This window comes from Gossypium arboreum, chromosome 10 (assembly GCF_025698485.1).
Source record: "Gossypium arboreum isolate Shixiya-1 chromosome 10, ASM2569848v2, whole genome shotgun sequence".
NCBI lineage: Eukaryota > Viridiplantae > Streptophyta > Magnoliopsida > Malvales > Malvaceae > Gossypium > Gossypium arboreum.
The window spans coordinates 112,156,469-112,175,387 of NC_069079.1; the positions used below are offsets into that span (position 1 = coordinate 112,156,469).

At 36.0% G+C, this 18,919-nt stretch overlaps 1 protein-coding gene across 2 annotated transcripts in view; it reads right to left on the reverse strand.

Moving 5' to 3' along the window:
- Positions 1 to 652: 652 nt before the first annotated feature.
- The window catches only part of LOC108488884 (uncharacterized), a 38,695-nt gene continuing 20,428 nt past the window's right edge, over positions 653 to 18,919 (reverse strand). For both annotated transcript variants that reach the window (XM_017793162.2, XM_053020168.1), the window contains exons 35-63: positions 18,317 to 18,532; positions 17,078 to 17,181; positions 15,896 to 16,191; positions 15,708 to 15,792; positions 14,362 to 15,069; positions 13,927 to 14,245; positions 13,575 to 13,733; positions 13,334 to 13,497; positions 13,035 to 13,215; positions 12,669 to 12,938; positions 12,359 to 12,565; positions 12,028 to 12,082; positions 11,462 to 11,592; positions 10,881 to 11,354; positions 9,949 to 10,779; positions 9,776 to 9,852; positions 8,344 to 8,797; positions 8,110 to 8,196; positions 7,311 to 7,466; positions 7,027 to 7,211; positions 4,971 to 5,504; positions 4,125 to 4,311; positions 3,892 to 4,034; positions 3,667 to 3,793; positions 3,040 to 3,261; positions 2,231 to 2,587; positions 1,843 to 2,001; positions 1,444 to 1,728; positions 653 to 1,218 (exon numbers count right to left, since the gene is read on the reverse strand). In XM_017793162.2, coding sequence (XP_017648651.1) covers positions 1,069 to 1,218; positions 1,444 to 1,728; positions 1,843 to 2,001; positions 2,231 to 2,587; positions 3,040 to 3,261; positions 3,667 to 3,793; positions 3,892 to 4,034; positions 4,125 to 4,311; positions 4,971 to 5,504; positions 7,027 to 7,211; positions 7,311 to 7,466; positions 8,110 to 8,196; positions 8,344 to 8,797; positions 9,776 to 9,852; positions 9,949 to 10,779; positions 10,881 to 11,354; positions 11,462 to 11,592; positions 12,028 to 12,082; positions 12,359 to 12,565; positions 12,669 to 12,938; positions 13,035 to 13,215; positions 13,334 to 13,497; positions 13,575 to 13,733; positions 13,927 to 14,245; positions 14,362 to 15,069; positions 15,708 to 15,792; positions 15,896 to 16,191; positions 17,078 to 17,181; positions 18,317 to 18,532 — 7,323 coding nt within the window. In that variant the 3' untranslated portion in view covers positions 653 to 1,068. The remainder of the gene's footprint in view (positions 1,219 to 1,443; positions 1,729 to 1,842; positions 2,002 to 2,230; positions 2,588 to 3,039; positions 3,262 to 3,666; positions 3,794 to 3,891; positions 4,035 to 4,124; positions 4,312 to 4,970; positions 5,505 to 7,026; positions 7,212 to 7,310; positions 7,467 to 8,109; positions 8,197 to 8,343; positions 8,798 to 9,775; positions 9,853 to 9,948; positions 10,780 to 10,880; positions 11,355 to 11,461; positions 11,593 to 12,027; positions 12,083 to 12,358; positions 12,566 to 12,668; positions 12,939 to 13,034; positions 13,216 to 13,333; positions 13,498 to 13,574; positions 13,734 to 13,926; positions 14,246 to 14,361; positions 15,070 to 15,707; positions 15,793 to 15,895; positions 16,192 to 17,077; positions 17,182 to 18,316; positions 18,533 to 18,919) is intronic.

The window sequence follows — 18,919 nt, forward strand, 5'->3', positions numbered from 1 at the left end:
ATAAATTCGGCCGTTCAGTTTTTGGACTGATATGCTTCAATGAAAGATTAACTTTTCAACATTTTTCCAAGAGAGCTTTTTATATTTAATCGTTTTTTAGCTGTCTTTTCAACCATTAAATTTTAATTTAATTCATTTATTTGCTTTGAGCTAATTATTTTTTTTTATGTTAAATTATATAAGAGTATTAAACATCATCTTTATTTTACTGCCATACTGGGTTTGAATCCAAAAGCATATTTCACCAATAATTTTAATCTTAAATCTCTATCAAAACAAATTGCACTACCCATCAATAGAGCCTTTGATTTATTTTTGACTTTCGAACTTCTGTTTAGTCTCTATTAACCGCATCTCTAGATGTTTAACGTAATTCTCTCCCCAATTCAAGTTAGTTTTTAGTCGATTTTGAATTTCTCTTTCATTTATTAGATTAAATTTCTCATTTGAACGAATGGATCATAAAATGTGATGGAAGATCAATCAAAGCTTGGACCTTGGAGATTATGAGCTCAATTATTGGATGAAGATTTGACATGATTGCACAGTGGATCTAATACCAAATTGTGTTTAATCAATTATGCTTAATAATCTAAAGATTTGACTATATTGATTAAGCAATTCCAGCTCTAATATCCAGAGAGTTGAGAAGTTTAACAAAAATGTTAATTCGCCTTTTTCTCCTCATTTGATTTCTTTATTATTGTACGCAACAAAGTCGATACCCAGTATGGACAGTGGCTTTGACGACATTTCTCAAAGAAGAGAACAGAAATGTTAAAATATCTCTAAGTCAAGAAGCGCCTACCGAATTTTGATTATATAATAGTATATAATGTATACTAACATATGCTATGTATAAAGAAATATCAATTGAATTTCACGATCACCCAATATTTGTTATGGGCTTTGCAAATATATACTACTCCACTAACCGTTTCCTTTAATGCCATTTACAGCTCCAACAATGCAAGCATGCAAAATTTGTAGCACTCGGCCAACGCTGATTCAATGATCCAAGATGGATGCTGAAATTGATGTTAGTGTCTGTTGGCACTCATTCCCAAATTAGTTGTTGCTGCTGCTGCCAAAAGTTGGTCTCGATGTAGGCACCTGTTGAGGAGACCAGGTCGGACCCCCTTCTTTCAGACTCATTTCAACGGCAATGCTATCAGTAACTGGTGAATATGGTTTAGTAACATTCTTCTTCAGCAACTCCTGTTTCATTGAAAGAAGCTTTTACTACCAGGAATAAAACATTAAATCTTAATAAGGATGATCCAAGGCCATGCTTAGAGATATTCCAATCTGTGTTGCACCCATTTCAAGTTTTCAATATCCAAACCTTAAAAATAGCAAAAGAAGTCCAAATATGATATGATGCAAAATACCAAATAGTGTATATAAACATAATGAAGGGAAAAAAATCATCTGGAAACTAACCTTTGAAATGTTTTGTCCATATGTCTTCATTGCTCGTTCTATTGAAGAGTAAACTTCACGAGCCTGATGAGTATCTCGGCTGCATTTTACGATACGAGCTTGTTCTCTTGTCTCTGATGGTCTAGTCCTTAGGTAGAGTATGAGCCGTGAAGGTGGCGCTTTGAATTGGTCTTTCTTTCCCTGAGTCAATTCCATTGTTGCCAGATCATTCCATGGTACATCCCACAATACTAAACATGGATCCCTCATCGGATTGAATTTCCTCTGAGTTATGTTAGAGCTTTGCTGAGAAAGACAAAATAGAATGTGATCCTTTAGTTTGATAACCAGCTTCAATAATAACAAGAAAAAAGGTACCAGTCAACTATAAAGTCTTTCCGACAAGGTCAGTTAACCTACTTGCAGTAATATTACTCTTTGATGAGTAACTATAATAATTTTTCCCTTTGGTAACATGAAATGATCTTCATATGCATCTGATAATGCAAATTTCCCGCGTACTTTGAATAGATCAACTTGGCCCAAGAAAGAAGTTGACTGCGCCAATTGCAATATTACCTTCAAAAAAGGCCGGCAGGTTAAAAGAGTTGTACTTATAACGTAAGCAGGTGATCATCAACAGAATTTTAATATTTAAATACAACACATAAAAAGTAAATACAAAACCATAACAGAAATGGAAGGACAAAATTATATTAGAGAAAGGGTCTTTTCCACTTGCCCTTTTAATTAATGTACTCAAAACCAACTATACCCCTGAGATGAGGGGACACAAAAAATAAAGTACCTGTCCTTGTGCTTTATACTCATCATATGGTCGAAGCAAATTATCACCACTAACTACACGAGGCAGTCTCCTGCGGAGGAGTTGGTCATCTGAAGCTATAGCTGATGCTATCTTCATTCTCATAGCATTTGCACCTTCAGTAGTTTTTGACAAAAGATCTAGAACCCCACTCACAGGCTGTGCAGCTGCGCCAATTATGCCCTTTCCAACACCCTGAACAAAGCCCTCAACACCTGAAGTTTTTGCACCTTCAAGAGGCTTCGTTAATATGCCAGTAACTCCTCTAAAGAGGCCTTTTGCTAGTGCTCCACCCCCTTCTCTAATGACACCACCTAAGTCCTCAACCCCCTTGCTCTCCTGCCAGAAAAAAACAAATTGAAAAGAAAATGTGAATGTTCCGGGACAAGTATTACCCAAGAAGAGGTCCATTGGATGACAATTGACTTTAATAGACAGAAGATTATTAGCAACAGCACGAGTAGAAAAAGAAAAAAGTTGACAGTCACCTAATTGGATGATCATATATTGTCTAAGGGAGAAATCTACAAGGGAAAGTCACCCCATTCAAAATTGACATAGACACATCCCTTTTCCCAGTTATTCAACAGTTATTACACACGTCATACACATCATCTTTCAGGGTTTAGAGCTATTACACACAACTTTCAAATTAGATCAAGCACCTAAGTAGTAAACAAGGCTCACAATAGCTTTATACAGTTTGCAAAAAAATTACAGCTGTTTAGACAAAAGAGCACAATCTAGAATAATGAATGAATAGTCATCCAAAATTTGGGTTTGTGGAGCACCTGTTTCTGTCGGCTTTGAATGAATTTCTTATCCATTGATAGAGCAGCAACTCCTTTACTCATATGACCAAGAGCACTACTTGCGTTCCCCAATATATCAAGGCCTGAGAGCAATTGAAGTGGTTGACCAAGAAGATCCTTTTTGATGTTTGAAACAGCATTACTAATCATAGTACTCTGCCTCATGCACACATTCTCATGAAATCTTTGATTTATCTTGACCTGTTTATTCAAAAGGTTGTTATCACAACGTGCATAAATAACCACAAATAGCTCATTAAAATTTAGAAAATCTAGAGATACGCATAGCTCAAAGAGTTGCCAGTGCTACTTCATCCAAAAAATATTACTTAATTAATTGAAACATAGCAGTTAATAGAGTCACAGTTCAGTGTTACGCAACCAAACCCTTGTAATTACCAAAATAAGTTCTATCAACAAATTTACTGCAACTTAGAGATATACATTTGGAGGCTGTGACTCATAAGAGATATTTATACAGCAAATTATTTTCTAGCTTCCATATACATACATAAGTGGCTTCTCAGGTCCAGCCAGGGAATTGAAGGTCAAACGCTGAGAGATATAGAAATGAGGAAACAAAAGGGGATTGAATGTAAAACTTACAGTCATATTCTCAGTGTTCCCTAGTGCAGTCATTAGGGATGCCCAGAAGCCAAGTACTCCCCTAGGCCTTTGACTAGGTGACATAGTCATTGACACTTTAAGTCGAACTTCTGATATGTTGAGAACCCTGCATTTCCAGTTAAATACAGGTAGTAAGCTCCAAGTAATCATGTACAGAGCAAAGCACATTTTTAAAACGTAAATTGAAGAAAGGTCATCACATACCCAATTTGAATAATTGGATCAACTGATACAGCTGTAGCTTTAGCATCATATAACCTACTGAAATTGACCTTCTGCATCATCTCATGTATGCGCCATATAATTGGTTCGTGTATGTTTATAAAAAATGCAGAGTTATCAGGCCCCTGGTCAAAAGCCAATAAAAATGAATATGATGGTACAAGTGACAGAGATGGTAAAAACTAATACACTCTACTCATGATGTTGAGATTTACCATGCCCACATCAAAACCTATATATGGATAGACACAGAGATCCAGTGATCCATTTGTCTGCAGAGTCACAGAAATTTTCATAATATAATCAGTTTCCTGCCCGATTTTCTGTGGTCTGAAGAGAACTGGAGTTGGGGTTAACGGCAACTGGTTATCCATTTGAATTCCTCTCATCCTTAATTTGAACCTGAAATAGCAAAATTCCATAAACATTGACAAATAGTAAGAAAACAGAGAATGGTTTTGGTATAAGAAATTACAATTTTGGACATCTTTTCTGCCTACATAATAAGTAGACGATTTATTAGGTTGTCTGCAGAACAGTGTGCAAAAAAGAAGAGTTCTGCTAAATCTAAGGTTTCAACTAAAAACTTCAGAGCCTTCTTTGAGGTTGGGGTGTGAAAGGGGAAACAAGTTGTGGTATCCCCAATTATTTAATGTACACAAGCAAGCTTAGAAATTCTTAACGTTCAACATGAACATAAATAAATTTATGCTTAAAAGAACTATTTAACTGTGTAATTTATACATAATTGTACTAGCAATAAGTATCCTATAAGAATTGAATGGATCAAGGAAAATCCACAATGAGTCAATAGACAATTTATCACTTGAAATAGAATTCCCAATAAAAACAGAGCATCATTAACTCAATGATACACAATAATTTCATGAATAAAACCAAGTTGAAATTTTTATATAGAGCATATAATGAATGGTTCAAATAAAAAATTTACAGTTTTTCTTTTTCTAAGAGAGCAATTCTTTGAGGTACACGCAAATTTGTGTTGTGATTACATAAATCTCTCTATTGCAGCATTGCAGAATTTATTAAAGCAGACATACCTGCTACAACCAGATCCCAAGCCAGTTGAATATGCCAAATGAAGATTTTGCAGTGAAATGTATAATAGTTCCTCAGGTGTATGGTCAATAATGGACACCCCAAGCTCAGAAAGTTCGACAATAAAATGAATCTCACATTCTGACGCAGACTGCAATTGTTGTTGCCAGGACTCATTTCTAGAGAAATCTGATAACGAGGACGAAACCCTTTGTCCAGTGATTGCTGACTCACTTTCAGGCATCCAGTCACTGATCTTAACAACATTTAGTTTTTCTTCTTTTAGTATGGTAATCCGTAAAGCTCTGGCAGGGCCAGTCACATCAACTGGTAGGTGATCAGCAATCTCATCAATGTCATACTTTTCTGACCTTGATGGGTCAGTCCCATCTACAAGGATTTCCAACAAATGCTGTCGACCAAGATCTTCCCATAAGAAAGAAACAGCAGTGTTGGGAAGAAGAAAGTGCCATGAATCACTGGTACCATCAACTTGCCGGCAGCGAATTGGTAAAAAGATGGAACGATTTTCAATCCTGTCCCAAGACGATAAATCATATTACAAATGAATATAAAAGAAACACAAGAATTTGAGAAAGTGGATTAAGCATGCAGAACACGAAAATCCGACCCAAGCTGAAATGTGTGCTGGAACAACCTTATTTGATTTGGTATTCATGACCTAAATTTGAACACGAGTTTGATGCAAATGGACCTGAATAATCCAAAACTTCAATTGAGCATAACTTTTATTCTTTTCTCTTTCTAAACTTCAACTTAAGAAATAATATATATGTCAAATGGTGTTATCACACATTTTTAAGTCTTGGGTTTTTCGTGATCTTATATCCAAGTTGAGTATAGAGTGTTTTGCTCTTACTACCTATTAACCCAGGTAAGGCTGTCCAAATGCTTGTTGAACTACATGTGATGGGGGTTTTAACCCGCATCTGTTAAGTCTTGAGTTTTCTATGATCTTATATTCAAGTTGGGCTTATTGCCAATTGCTTTTACATTGGATGATCAATACTAAAATATAAGTCATCTAAAAAAATGACTAGGTGGTGCAGTTTAGGGGAGAAAACAGTAGTAACTAAATGAATTAGGGCTGAACAAATGAATAGGAAAGAAGATGAAACTCTAGAAAACTTAGGGTTATAGAAAGCCTCTAGATTTTCTATTAATTCAATAATAATGATGATAATTATTATGGCTGTAAAGCCAACAACTTATTTATATATTCTTTCTTTCTTGCAAGTAAAGTTACTAGGCTTTCATGTAAACAAAATTTTATCCGTAGCCCTAGGTTTAAATCCTAATGATACTTAATAACCCTAGCCGTCGATAATATATATCCCATGCTTAAATAAAATATAATAAGATAAAACTGACATAATAAAATATTATAATAAAAAGAAAAGCTCCTGCGTCACTAGGACTTGAGCACTGTTTGAAATTAGTTAATTGATGTTATCCCACACCCATTAAGTATTGGGTTTCCTATGGTCATATATGAAAATTTAGCCCCTTAACCTATTACCAACTAGTTTTAGGTTGGATGCTTAACATGGTAGCAGAGCCCATGTTTGTTTTGTTCTTCCTCCTATGTTAAGTTGATGACCCTTGGTGAGGTTCTTCACATGTAGGCCTTGAGAGATACACCTGGGGAGAAGTGTTAATTGGTGTTATCCTATACCTGTTAAGCATTAGGTTTCCTATTGCCTTACATTAAGTTCAGGCCCACCACCTATCACCAATTGGTTTTTAGTTAGATGCTTAACAAAATCATTTTAAAAAGTTGACAACCCAGAACCGAGCAATTTGAAACCCAAAGATAAGATGATCATACCATAACCAAACCCCAAAATGACTCAACTTGCTGCTCCAACCAGAACCCAACTCAACCACCAAATTGCCAGCCTTATAAGCTTGGGAATTAATAGTAGTAAATGGGAAAAAGTAAAGAGAATACAATGGGAAACATAAAATCCTCTACCCCATCAACCATTCTGTGAGTATTTAAGTAAATTAGTATGTAACATAGGTGTATCATGTAACCTGTAAGGACTGGATGAGGAATTAGGGCGGAAAATAACTTCGTAGCGTGAGCTTTTTGTTCCACTCCTAACTTCAACCTTAAAAAACAACTGATCGCTTCCATTGCCATTTTTCAAAGAAACACGCATCACACCTTCATTAGAAACACTGAACGGTGTACTCCAGTCATATCCATCTACACGCAACTGAAAAAAAAAAAGAAAAGAAAAGAAAAGTCCATTCAGTTAGAGTGGATACAATGACGACTACGACGACGACGATGATGAATGACTGATTTACACAACCTTCAACAGTTCAAGTTTTGAAGAACCCTGCCACCCAATTGGTTTTGGAGGATCAGTGGGATGGATCCATTCCACTGTATGAGAATCACACTGCCGCAGGCAAAGGCTTAAACCTATCCTGTTGATAAACAGCATGTATGGCTGAAGATGAATGACCTGAACATCAACCATTTTTAGTAGTTATTCACCAAACAGTATATCTATAAATAAACATTAACTATTTTTAAAGCTGTTTCAAAATCTAAATCAATATAAACTTCCAAATCTATAAATAACACATCCTTTATATTCTAATTCAATACTAGTAGAAGCACGCTGAATAGTGATGATTTACAAATCTATAGGTTACTCAGATGATCTACAGTAAAGAACATAGTCTGACCCAGAATTTCCAGGTCAGTAAATGCCAACACAGGGATAAAGTAAGTAATACACAAGGCAAGAACTGTTTCTTAGATTGAGGCTGCAATGATCTTAATGCCTATCGGCAATTATATCTAGGCCAGAAGAGGGAAAAGGAAAGATAGCATAGATTGCATAGATTATAAAAATCTCAATTCAGCATGAAACAAATGAAGGTCAAAGTTTATACGGATGGCTACAACTTTCAGAAGTAGAAACACTATTACACTATTATTATTATTTTGGAGTGAGAGACAGAGATGCAAAAGAGGAAGCCCCAATGAGGAAAAAAATGTGTTATAAAAGAATAAAACTACTATAGTATTATTGCCAGAGAATGGAACCAAGAACCACAATAAAATCCAGCAACAGCAATTTTTTAAAGACAGGTTTCCACCTTTGTTCTGTCTGAGGTCATATTCATTATAGCTGAAAGCTTATAGTACAACCCATCTGAACCAAATGCTTTTACAGCAACACGTTCCTGGAATAGAAGTTACATATCAATCAGCAACACCAATATCTGAAACACCACCGAACAATTTAACAGAAGCAGTACCCCTCTCCACCAACCCCACAAAAGAGAGGAAACAAGATTCAAAGTACTTAAGCATTTTGATTCTTGACCTACCTTCTTTTCAAGCTCAAGAAGAGAAATACCAGGACTGTAAATTTCAGAATCACGGATAGCCACAGAAATGCCAACCCGTGGGGACACATATGTATCTTTCTGTGATGGAAACAACATAACACCACTACGACCAGCAGAGTCTTGTGGGGAAAGCATACTTGCTATTGGACTGGTGTCCTCAATAGCTTCAAGTACTTGTATGTTTCTCCTCAGACCAGAGTTTCTCCTTTCCAGCGAGTAAGAAGGGGTCCTCAAAACTGTTCTTGCAGATTTAACTGCTCTAGAGAGTGAGTGTGAATCAGTGTCTGCACTATCTGAACCTTCAATTTCTACCACTTGATAAGCTAGAGGCAGAGATGAATCATTGATGATCCAATATGGAACAAAAAACCTTATTGTTTTTGGCGCAGCATTGGTACCCCCCATATCGCTTTCAATGCTCACACGCAATCTCCTGTAAAACCATGTGATGGATCACGCGTACTGCATAAGGGTTTTTTTTCTACGAAAGAAAAAACTTAAAAGAGAATTTACAGCCTACCGTTCACAATTAGTGACTAATTTATCCCTTTACCGTGGAAATTTTATCAAAGTATCTTTCTTTCAGTAAATAAATTCCAACAAAGTTGATCATAAACATGCATGATCAAGAATCATATATATATATTCCTTTCAATTATCTCATGAATCCAATGTCAGAAAAAGATATAGAGAAACATGGCATCAAATTTGACACCATTCGCTCAGGTTTCTATACACTTGGAACTAACCATTATCAAGGAGCAAACATACATGAATGAAATATAGTTTACTTCCATTTCTTTTGAGAAGTAGCAAACTACACCTAGTCAAGAATGGGGGCACCAGAAAATATCATGCATAAACAATCAGACAAGGATTCTTACATATTTAAGATCACAACAAATTTAGGTCTGACAAAAACCTATAACTAATTTAGCAGGGGGATATATATAAATATAAGTAGAAAGCAACAAACACATTATGCAGAATTTGTATACCAATATCGAATTAGGATTCTTTATAGATATATAAAGGATGTAGTGAAAACCAAATGTCGATCTAAATATCAAAGTAGAAACTAAAATGAAACCATAGTATCCTTTCTGATACCTTGTGCATTGAAATAGGTGTATATAAAATCTAAACTGCTTAAATATGCATTTGTTCTGAGGGAAAAAATCTGTCAAACCAAAAAAAAATTTCCGAAAGGTTAAGTCCAGTTTGTATTAAACCTCATTCATAACAATTAGTGTTTGAATTAAGGGAAAAAGGACCCAAATATTGCAAGTAAGCAGCATAGGAAAATAATGTAGCAATTTATGCAGTATCCTCCCATACTGACAAATCAATAAGAGATGTAGGAAGGAAAACTTTTAGGAGCTCCCATCCATGAAAAGAAAAAGAGACAAACCTTTTACTTCGCTGGTGGAACATCCAGAAAGATGAAATGTGAGCACTGGAAGAAAGATCCAGAATAAGAACTGGGTCCTGCAAATAATAATGCATTGACCACAAGCTTTAATACACATTGGCATGCAGATGAGAAAACACAATGCACTGTCCAAACAAAGTAAAACTCATTACCTTTTCCAAAACCCAACCACCCTGTACACGAAATGTAAGATATACGGGTCTTCTGATGTCCACTGAATATATTTGAGCACTATTGCGTGAAAAAATCATACCATGCTCTCGCTCAATATAGTTCGCTTCTTTTTCTTTTTCCCATATCGTGAATGCAGCAGGACAAGGAAGTCGATTTTCCAACTTCAATGGAGAATTGACAGATATCTTCCAGTCATAAACAGGTTGATTAAGCTCTGTAGGAAGGGCTGATGCATCTGCACCTACACTGAGCCATATCTGTTTACTCCCAACAGTAGGGCAACAACAAAGAACTACATCCTTCTTCTCAAGTTGACTCAAATGGAGAGCAAAATTGGGCATTTTGCTTCCTTGTGGAAAAGAATCTTGTCTATATAGTGAACCTAGATCCAAGAAAGGCTGGTCCTTTCCACTAACGAAACTAGAACTGACACCAGCAACAATGGCACGACCCCAAGTGTATGGGGGCTGAGGATGATCAACACAAGGACGAATGCGTAAACACTGGTCGGATGCTTTAGATGTACTTCTACATGGTAAAACAGTAGAACATCCAGGACTTATGCAAGTGAAGTCACTCTTTATGCAACTTTTTCCGCACTCAGCAATTTGTTGCCTTCTTCTGATCCAACGCCTCCTGCGGACACCATGACTAGATTTAACATGTGACTTCGAAGAAGTTGGGGGCCATCTCAGATTTTGATAGTCAGGACCATAAGCCCAGCCGTCTTCATCAACAAATTGGGATTTATCAATACTCCATGTTGATATCCATTCCCACCCATTGGGAAGGGGAGGTTCAAAGAAATCCTTCAAGATAAAGGAGGATATAAGAAACAAATACATATCGACAGTTACACAAGAAATAAATACCAAGAATGTGACAACTGTTAGCACGCAAAATCACTCACCTTCGAAGAATATGACAAGTCTTTGGTGCTCCAGAGCGGGGGATCATTGCCCTGACCAGAATTTGGTTGATAGCGTTGATTCTCAAAGATTTCTTCCACCACAATGTTATGACTGCTTGATCCTGAATCCTGAATCATTGATGCATGACATACTGAAATATCCAAATTAATATCAGAATCATTTACAACTGTTGCAAGGCCCCTGAAAATAGCATGCTTCTTTCCATTTTTCATGACAACTTCCATTGCAATAAATTCACTTTGTAATGATTTGGGAACTACTGACAACGGAAGCAGTGAACGAATGCTCTCCCATGAACCCTCTTTTCCAAACCTAATCCAGAAACCAATATCCTTAGGAGAAGTATCCTTGCTTTCTGCATCTCTTTGAAAATTTGCAGTTGTTTTCCTCTCAAAATAAGATGTCGAAATAGAGAGGTATCCATGGTCATGAGTATCTTCAGTATTGTTGGACTGAACCAGTAACAGAGGGACAATAAATATATGTCAGATACTAAAATCCATTGAAACAAAGAAACATAGAACCCTTTAGACCAAAGATGCAGAAAAGAGGGCCTCACCTTTCTCCTCAAGGGATATGATTCGACATTCTGAATATCATTTATTTGAGACAGAATCCTTGATGAAGATACCTTCTTTAAAATACTGGCACCATGTCCAACAGGAAAAGAAAGTGCACCAACAACTTCACCTGCTTTATTAAATTACAAGATCAAGAGAACAAACATATACATGTTCAAGATTGAGTAAAGAGGATGACCGAATATTTGATGTATTATAAAAAAAATAATTAAAAACCTACCAGAAGTTATAAACCTAGAAAGATCATGAGACAGAACTAAATAAAACAAAAATTAATACATAGAAGAGAGCAAAGGAAGAGAAGAATAACAAGTGAACCACACTATAATTAATAGAAAAAATCATCATACAAATTTCTATGGCTATATAAATAGTGTTCTTGTTACCAAAATATACATGAAAATAAATGCAAGAGGCATCAACTCATAAAAATATAAGAGACAGATTTAGCACCACAAGCAACAAAAACCAGAAAAAAAAAATACACTATCTGGTTTTACGTCAATTCCATTTTAACTCAAGTTCATACACCAATAAAACATACCTTTACCAGCTTTTGCTGAAAGGTTTGTTACCTCCACCTCCAATTTTGCAGCCCCCTACAACAGCACATGCAAAAATACCTTAGCAATTGGGAAATTAATAGCTAGTGCTTACCAGCTCTCGCGAAACAGAACCACATTGCAGATTTCCCTTAATTATGCCTATCATAACGTGACATTTTGCTATGACGGAATATTTTACTACTCTTAATTAGCTAACATACCTTAATTCCAGAACAATACGAATATATTAGCAATTTTTACTGAAGACCACAAACTAAACCATGCCTATTGTAACAGTCAATAAGCAAAAACAACAAAAACAAAACAGACCTTTCGAGGAACTTCGAATATGAAAATTTCGTTCCACTTTGCAATGCCTTTATTTTGATACTCCATGTCTGAAACTAAGGGCTTCACACATCTTGTCCTCGCACTCTGAGGGAAAAGTTTTTGCTGATCTGTTGCTTGACCATCAACGACAAGGCGCAAAACACAAAAGAAGTTATGGCTATTACCATCATTGATTAAAGGTAAACCCTGCCAAATATACCGGGTCATATTTCTGTTTACAAGTAATTAAGCTTCAAAGGAAAAAAAAAAAAGAGAACTTATGTTGCAAAAGCATCAATCATAATAGAACCTTGGCAAAAAGAATCTGCACAGCAACAGAATAGCGTGCTTCCCTAGATTCCTCTGCAACATTTAACCTGTCTGAGAACCTTGGAGGAGGAATCCAAACTGAAGCACAGTCACCATGATGAAGTTGGTCAACCACATTTGAATCTTGCTCAATTCTTTTCAGGAACAGATCATCACCAAGCTTATTCTCTACTGTCAATGTTTGTAAATCCTCTTCATCCAGGGCAGAAAAGGCCATATCTTCATCATGTCCAGAATGAGCACGAGCCTCCTGAAAAAGAATAACTAGTCAGATGTTTGAAGGCGCAGTATAGAAATCAGCTCAGCATCTTCTTAAACCAAAATCAAGATGCAAGTTCCAATTGACCTCAATCAGCTTGGTCGTTTTTTGTTCAAGCTCTAACTGTCGTCTCCATGATAGAATGGTCCCTACTAAAGTTTCAAGATTTGCAGCACTGACATTTACATTCACAATGTTGGTGGCAGCAATGCGCATCCTCTTCCCAAGTCTTGATGGTGAATTCACATCCGCATCATATGTTTCGAACCTTAAAAAGGAAAAAGAGAAATAATTATTATAAAGAACACCAAACTCATTAAAAGCTTGTGCACTTTTGCCACTCTCATTAGAGAAAAAATAGTAACTAGAATGAGGAAGAAACAAACTTGAATATGCCATCAAATGGCTCCACCAAGGGCTCCCATGCTTCTAGTTGTGTATTAAAGGTTGAAGCAGCAATAGAAGCAACAAGGACTGCATTCATAGCCTCCACCCGACCGTGTGTCGCCAACTTGATATTAGCAATGGTCACATCAAATAGCGGTGTCATCTGAAACAGTACAAATACATCATAAACAAAAGGCAAATCATGTCAAAAGGCCCAGGTCATTAGTTTAGAAAACATACCATTCCATGTAGACTGTCTAAAACAGTTAGAGAGAAGTATCTTAGTTTAATCTCAGCAGTAACGTTTTCCCGTGTCTTCGGCTTCACATAATCACCAATAGTGTAAGCCAACTGTGTTGATGGCTTTTTTGTATCAGAGCATGCAAGAAAAGTACAAGCCTACAGAGAAACAGGAAGCAAAACATTATTATTATTTTTTTCTTCCAAGTAAAATTCAGACAATAAACAGCCATGGACTAAGATTATATCAGATATGAGCTTCAATAAAAAAGCGTATTTTTTAATAGACATTTGTTTCATTTTTAAAAATGATAGACAATCACGGACTGAATTTAATGAGCATTCTATTTACCTGATTTTCAACTTTCCAAAGGCTCCAGCACTGGTATGCCTTTGAGGTTGAAGATTTTGAAATTGGCATTTCAAGAATGTTGGCTGGGTTAACAAGATCCATCCTTGGGCAGCACAAAGAATCCACGCATGGGGTTTCATCTGTTCTGGAAACCACACACCCCAAAGAAGCATAACCAGGGGGAGCAATTGGGTACCAGAAGAAAACTTCATCAAAACCTTTCCCTGTAATTTGGGCCACTTTTATAAATTTTACCGGCTTTGCAGAGATTTCTGGATCATCAGACTTAAAGATCAAACCCTGAGCAGGGGGTTCTAAGCTGGAAAAGGGGGAAAAAATACAATGGAAAATGTCAACAGAAACTCATAAAGAGACCAAAAGATATCTATGATAAAGAGCTTAACAAAGAAACATTCCAATATAAAGAGAACTAACCCTTCCACAATGCAATCACCCACTGTGGCATAACCACGACGAGATATAGGCCGCCAAATTGACACCGGTCTACGATGTTCACTGCCTACATCCCACCACATTCTCTCAAAGTGACGGGTTGACAGATAACAACTACTTGCTTTTGATATTGACCTGAGAATGTTCCATCCAGATGAACTAGTGCTCTTGTCACCTTTTTTCTGACTAGCACGATCGTTATCCACAGCAAACCCAGGAATAGATTCCTTAATAGATGCATAGGACAAAGCTGAATTCCAGAGTAGTAGATGACTCAGGTCAGTACTATTTTCTCTGGACGGGCATGTGGTTGAAGAATGGGCAGAAAATGATCCAATAACATTGTCCAAACGCCAGATGCTAAATCCAGAAGCAAAATGCTGATTTGATGGTATGATCATCATGCATTCTGAATAAGTTGTAGATGTTACAAGGTCAGAGCGCAGGCAATATACAGCATGATTTGGTGGTGGATGTTTGCCTATATTTACTATGCAACCCATTGAAGTATACCCTGGGGGCGGAACTGGCATCCAAAGGGAACAGTCACTGTCAACATCAGAATGGCCATCCTTTCCTTCCAATCCAAGGACACGAGAGAGAGAGCCAATAAGATTAAAACCCACTGGCTTCCGCACACGGCCATATGTATTACTTACTGCTAGTACAACCTGTGAAGGAGGAATTGGCCTAGAGAACAATAGAAGGAAAACCATATTAATAGTAAAAGCTTAAGATATTAATGAAAAAAATATAAATGTAGCAGATACAAGTAATTACATTAAAAACACCATTTACATTTAGGAAAGCTGGATAATATCTTTCTTCAAAAAGTAAACTCAGTGAAAGAAGCAATAGCCAGAACAAAGTGCAGAAATAAAAAGAGCCATTAAATATTAAAGAAAAAGAAAAAGAAGAGTCAACAGAAACATGGAAGAGCATTAATGTCAAAGAGAAGACTAATATTAGTTCCAAACCTTGAAATTTTACTAAACCTAAGTCTCGTAGTAAATAATACTAAAACTGTCAAGCATTTCCATCTTAAAATATCAAAAAGAAAAATAAATACTCTCTTCAAAGACATCTTCCTAGCCCCACTTCCCAGTCATAATCTATCTCAGCCAAAAAACATTTCCCCAGAAATCAAAAAAGACCCAAAGACAGATATTCAGCCTAAAAACAAAAACACAGCCCATTAAACACCCAACTCATCCTCAGAAAAAAGCCCGTACATCATTCCCATAAAGATAGGAGTTAACAGCATAGACCAGGATTTCGTTTTAATTTGGATATATGCCATGGTTGAAACATGGAAAATCATCTTTTACCTAGATGTCACACAATCCCCCAATATAACATAGTTTGCTGGAGCCTGTGGCCTCCAAATAGTAAGATTGTTATGGGATCCATTTTCTGCAGACAAATTAAAACAAGACAGAGAGAAAACCAAAAAAAAAATGTTAAAAAAAATAATTAAGATAAAGCATCATACTATTTCAACTAAATTGAAGAAAACCTTTAGGCGACACCCAAATTCTGTCAAAATTGATGCAAGGAGCTAGAGGAATTGCATTTCCAAACTGTAATGCTGCAGTTGCTTGGTTCAGTAGGTTAAGTATAAGAGAAATTGCACCTAATGAAAGATGAATACAAATATCAGTTAACATCAAAGACATGTTTGTTTTGTCTTTGATGGAAGTATATCCCCCCGAGATATCCAGTGGATCCAAAATGATAAGACCAGAACCAGCCTCAACAGTCAGATCCTTCACCAGAGCACGAATCCAGGTATCGTTCTCCTTTGATGCATACCTATTCATAAGATAAATATACAAGTGAAAACATTTACATTATTCTGACCAAAAGCTTGATTTTTATTAAAATGCCAAAAGGATATTGTTCAAAAACCATGTATGGAAATAAACATGAACATTCAGAAAAATAGAACGGAAAAATATAAAAAGAGAGAGAGAGAGAATGCTTACACTAATATAGAGACTAACAAGAACCAACAGAGAGAAGTTACTGAATAGCATAACAACATTCAAGTAAATAGGACCTATCATTAGTCATGTATATTAATAGTTCCACACAAGATATTGCACATAACTTACATGTTATGTTCTGTTAAGGAAAAATAAATAAGATTGTAATACAGTTACTTCTCTTTTAAGCTAGCATAAAACTCAAACTGACCAAAATGTCAATATAAAGAATAATAACATCGATGTGTACTAGTTTGATTTCCATATTAATGTTCCACAAACAGTAAGGAACCAATACATACACAGACATAAGATATACGATTGCATGGATTCCATCCATACGTGGGTAAATAAAGACATGCATACGCATATTATGGGCTAGTCACATACACATATCCTTATCAACCTATCTAACGTCACAGACAAGCGTACATGTTAAGAGAGAGAGAGGGAGGGATGGACAGAGAGAGAGAGAGCAAATTTTCTGTGGCTTAGATCATGTTGCAACCATATATCAAATCTTCACTGCAACTATATTTTATGTCAATTTTATTCGTAACTTAAAAACCAAACGCTCCTACTTTATTTTTCTCGTACCAGAAAGAAAAAATCCTCTGAGAAATCATTTGCTGCCTCTTATCACACACCAGCAAAATGAAAATAACCATGAGAATATACAAAAATATAGAAACAAGATCTGGTGCAACTCTTACATGAAGTTCAAGTCCATTTTTGCACGTAAAAGCTTTTCACCGTAAGACGAATCATCCAAGTAAGACTTTGTACCATCAAAGAAGGTAAACTCTGGAGAAACAACCTAACCACAGATGAGAGGGTTTAATCAGGTATTGTCAAATCAGAAAAAAAAAAGATTTCGGGAATGATGAGAGATGGATCCCAATTAGCCAAGTAATATAAATGTTTTCCAAAGTTTCAAACCAATGAATGAACCACTTCTAGATCCCTATTTGTCAACTCTTGATAATACAATGCTTATATAATGCAAGAACCATTGTGCTGAGAACTACAGCAACAGCAAGGACAATTACGAAAGGTCTTAAATAAAGCTCGATGTTAAAACTAGGTAGACAGCAAGCCCACACTGCCAGTGGACTATAAATGCAAACTTTCACAAATACAGACATGCTGACATTTGGTCAAACTCAGCTCCATATGCATAAGCAAGCAAGGAGCTTTCCGTAAAACACTGCCGCTCTTCCTGAGGAGGAGCAGTTTACATAATTATTATGAAATGCATATCTCATTCCAAGGCATATTTTATCAAGTTAGTATATGTTTCATTTAGTTTCCTAACAATCTATTTCATTTTGCAGCACCAGAGACAGGATTCAGGAAAGGAGCACGTTCAAACTTTGAAGCAACAGTTGAAAAAGTTGATAGAATCAAGATTGCAGCAGAGAGTAGACAAAACAATATAAGATATATGCAGATGCTAATTATTGGAAATCTTTCCCATTAACTGCCTCATTTCAGCATAGCAAGAAATATTAATAAGGTACAACAATGTTCCAAAACCATGTCCCAAAAAAACGATTTGATATTTTAGTAACATTCAATTTACAGAGTGAAACCAAGAGGAGCACAAAATATGCTAAATACGTTATAAAACGTTCAACAGCTTGAAATTTAGACTGCCACAATCCCTTCAGAATATTCGAGAGAAAAACTTATCTATTTTAATTATTGACTTCAAAGAACACAAAATCTAGCATAAAACCAAATAAAAGGATCATAAAATCCATTATTTTAGAAGAGGGTCAGGGTGGAAAGTACATGCTGGCAGCAAAGTGAAACCAGAGTAGTGAGCAGGAAAATCTGAATAACAATATAGGCTTTAATGCGAAAAGCCAACAACTATAGGTTTTTCACTTTAAAAACTCCACCTTAAAGGATTATCTAAAATATGCAACTTTTTAAGGATTTATACATACCTGAGCTTCAAAAGTGAAACTCTCCACAGAATTCTGGTTGTCTTCTAAATCTGAAGAAGCCTTTGAAGCGTTTATTAGCTCCATACTATCTACATTCTTCTTGTCTCCATCAGAACTTAAATTATCCATCAACAATATATCAACATCATCTTCTGGTGAGACTGAATAGCTGCTATCATTGCTCAAGTACGTATGCTTTCTCAAAAGTGAACCATTCTGATGGAGATATTTTTAAAAATACAATCAAGAAGCTTATAAAATAAAGACAATTCTGATAATAGTTACATGACAGAAATTCACGATCATGACCATCAAATACTCAATAACAAAAACATAACATATAAAATTTGCTCTTTATAGAGAGTATGACAGCATTCAATGAATAACTCAACCATAAGACAAGCCATAATAACCTTTCATTATACAGGGAACAGTATTCCGCATTATATCACTTTTAGAACATATTCTTGAAGCCAAACTATATTTTCCAGTATGTAAAATTCACCAATTTCATACTTAATAGGTATGCCAAGGAAATAACCAAATGAGAAGTGATAGCTAAGATCACTTTGCCAATGCCCACAAATATCCTGGCCACGCAGG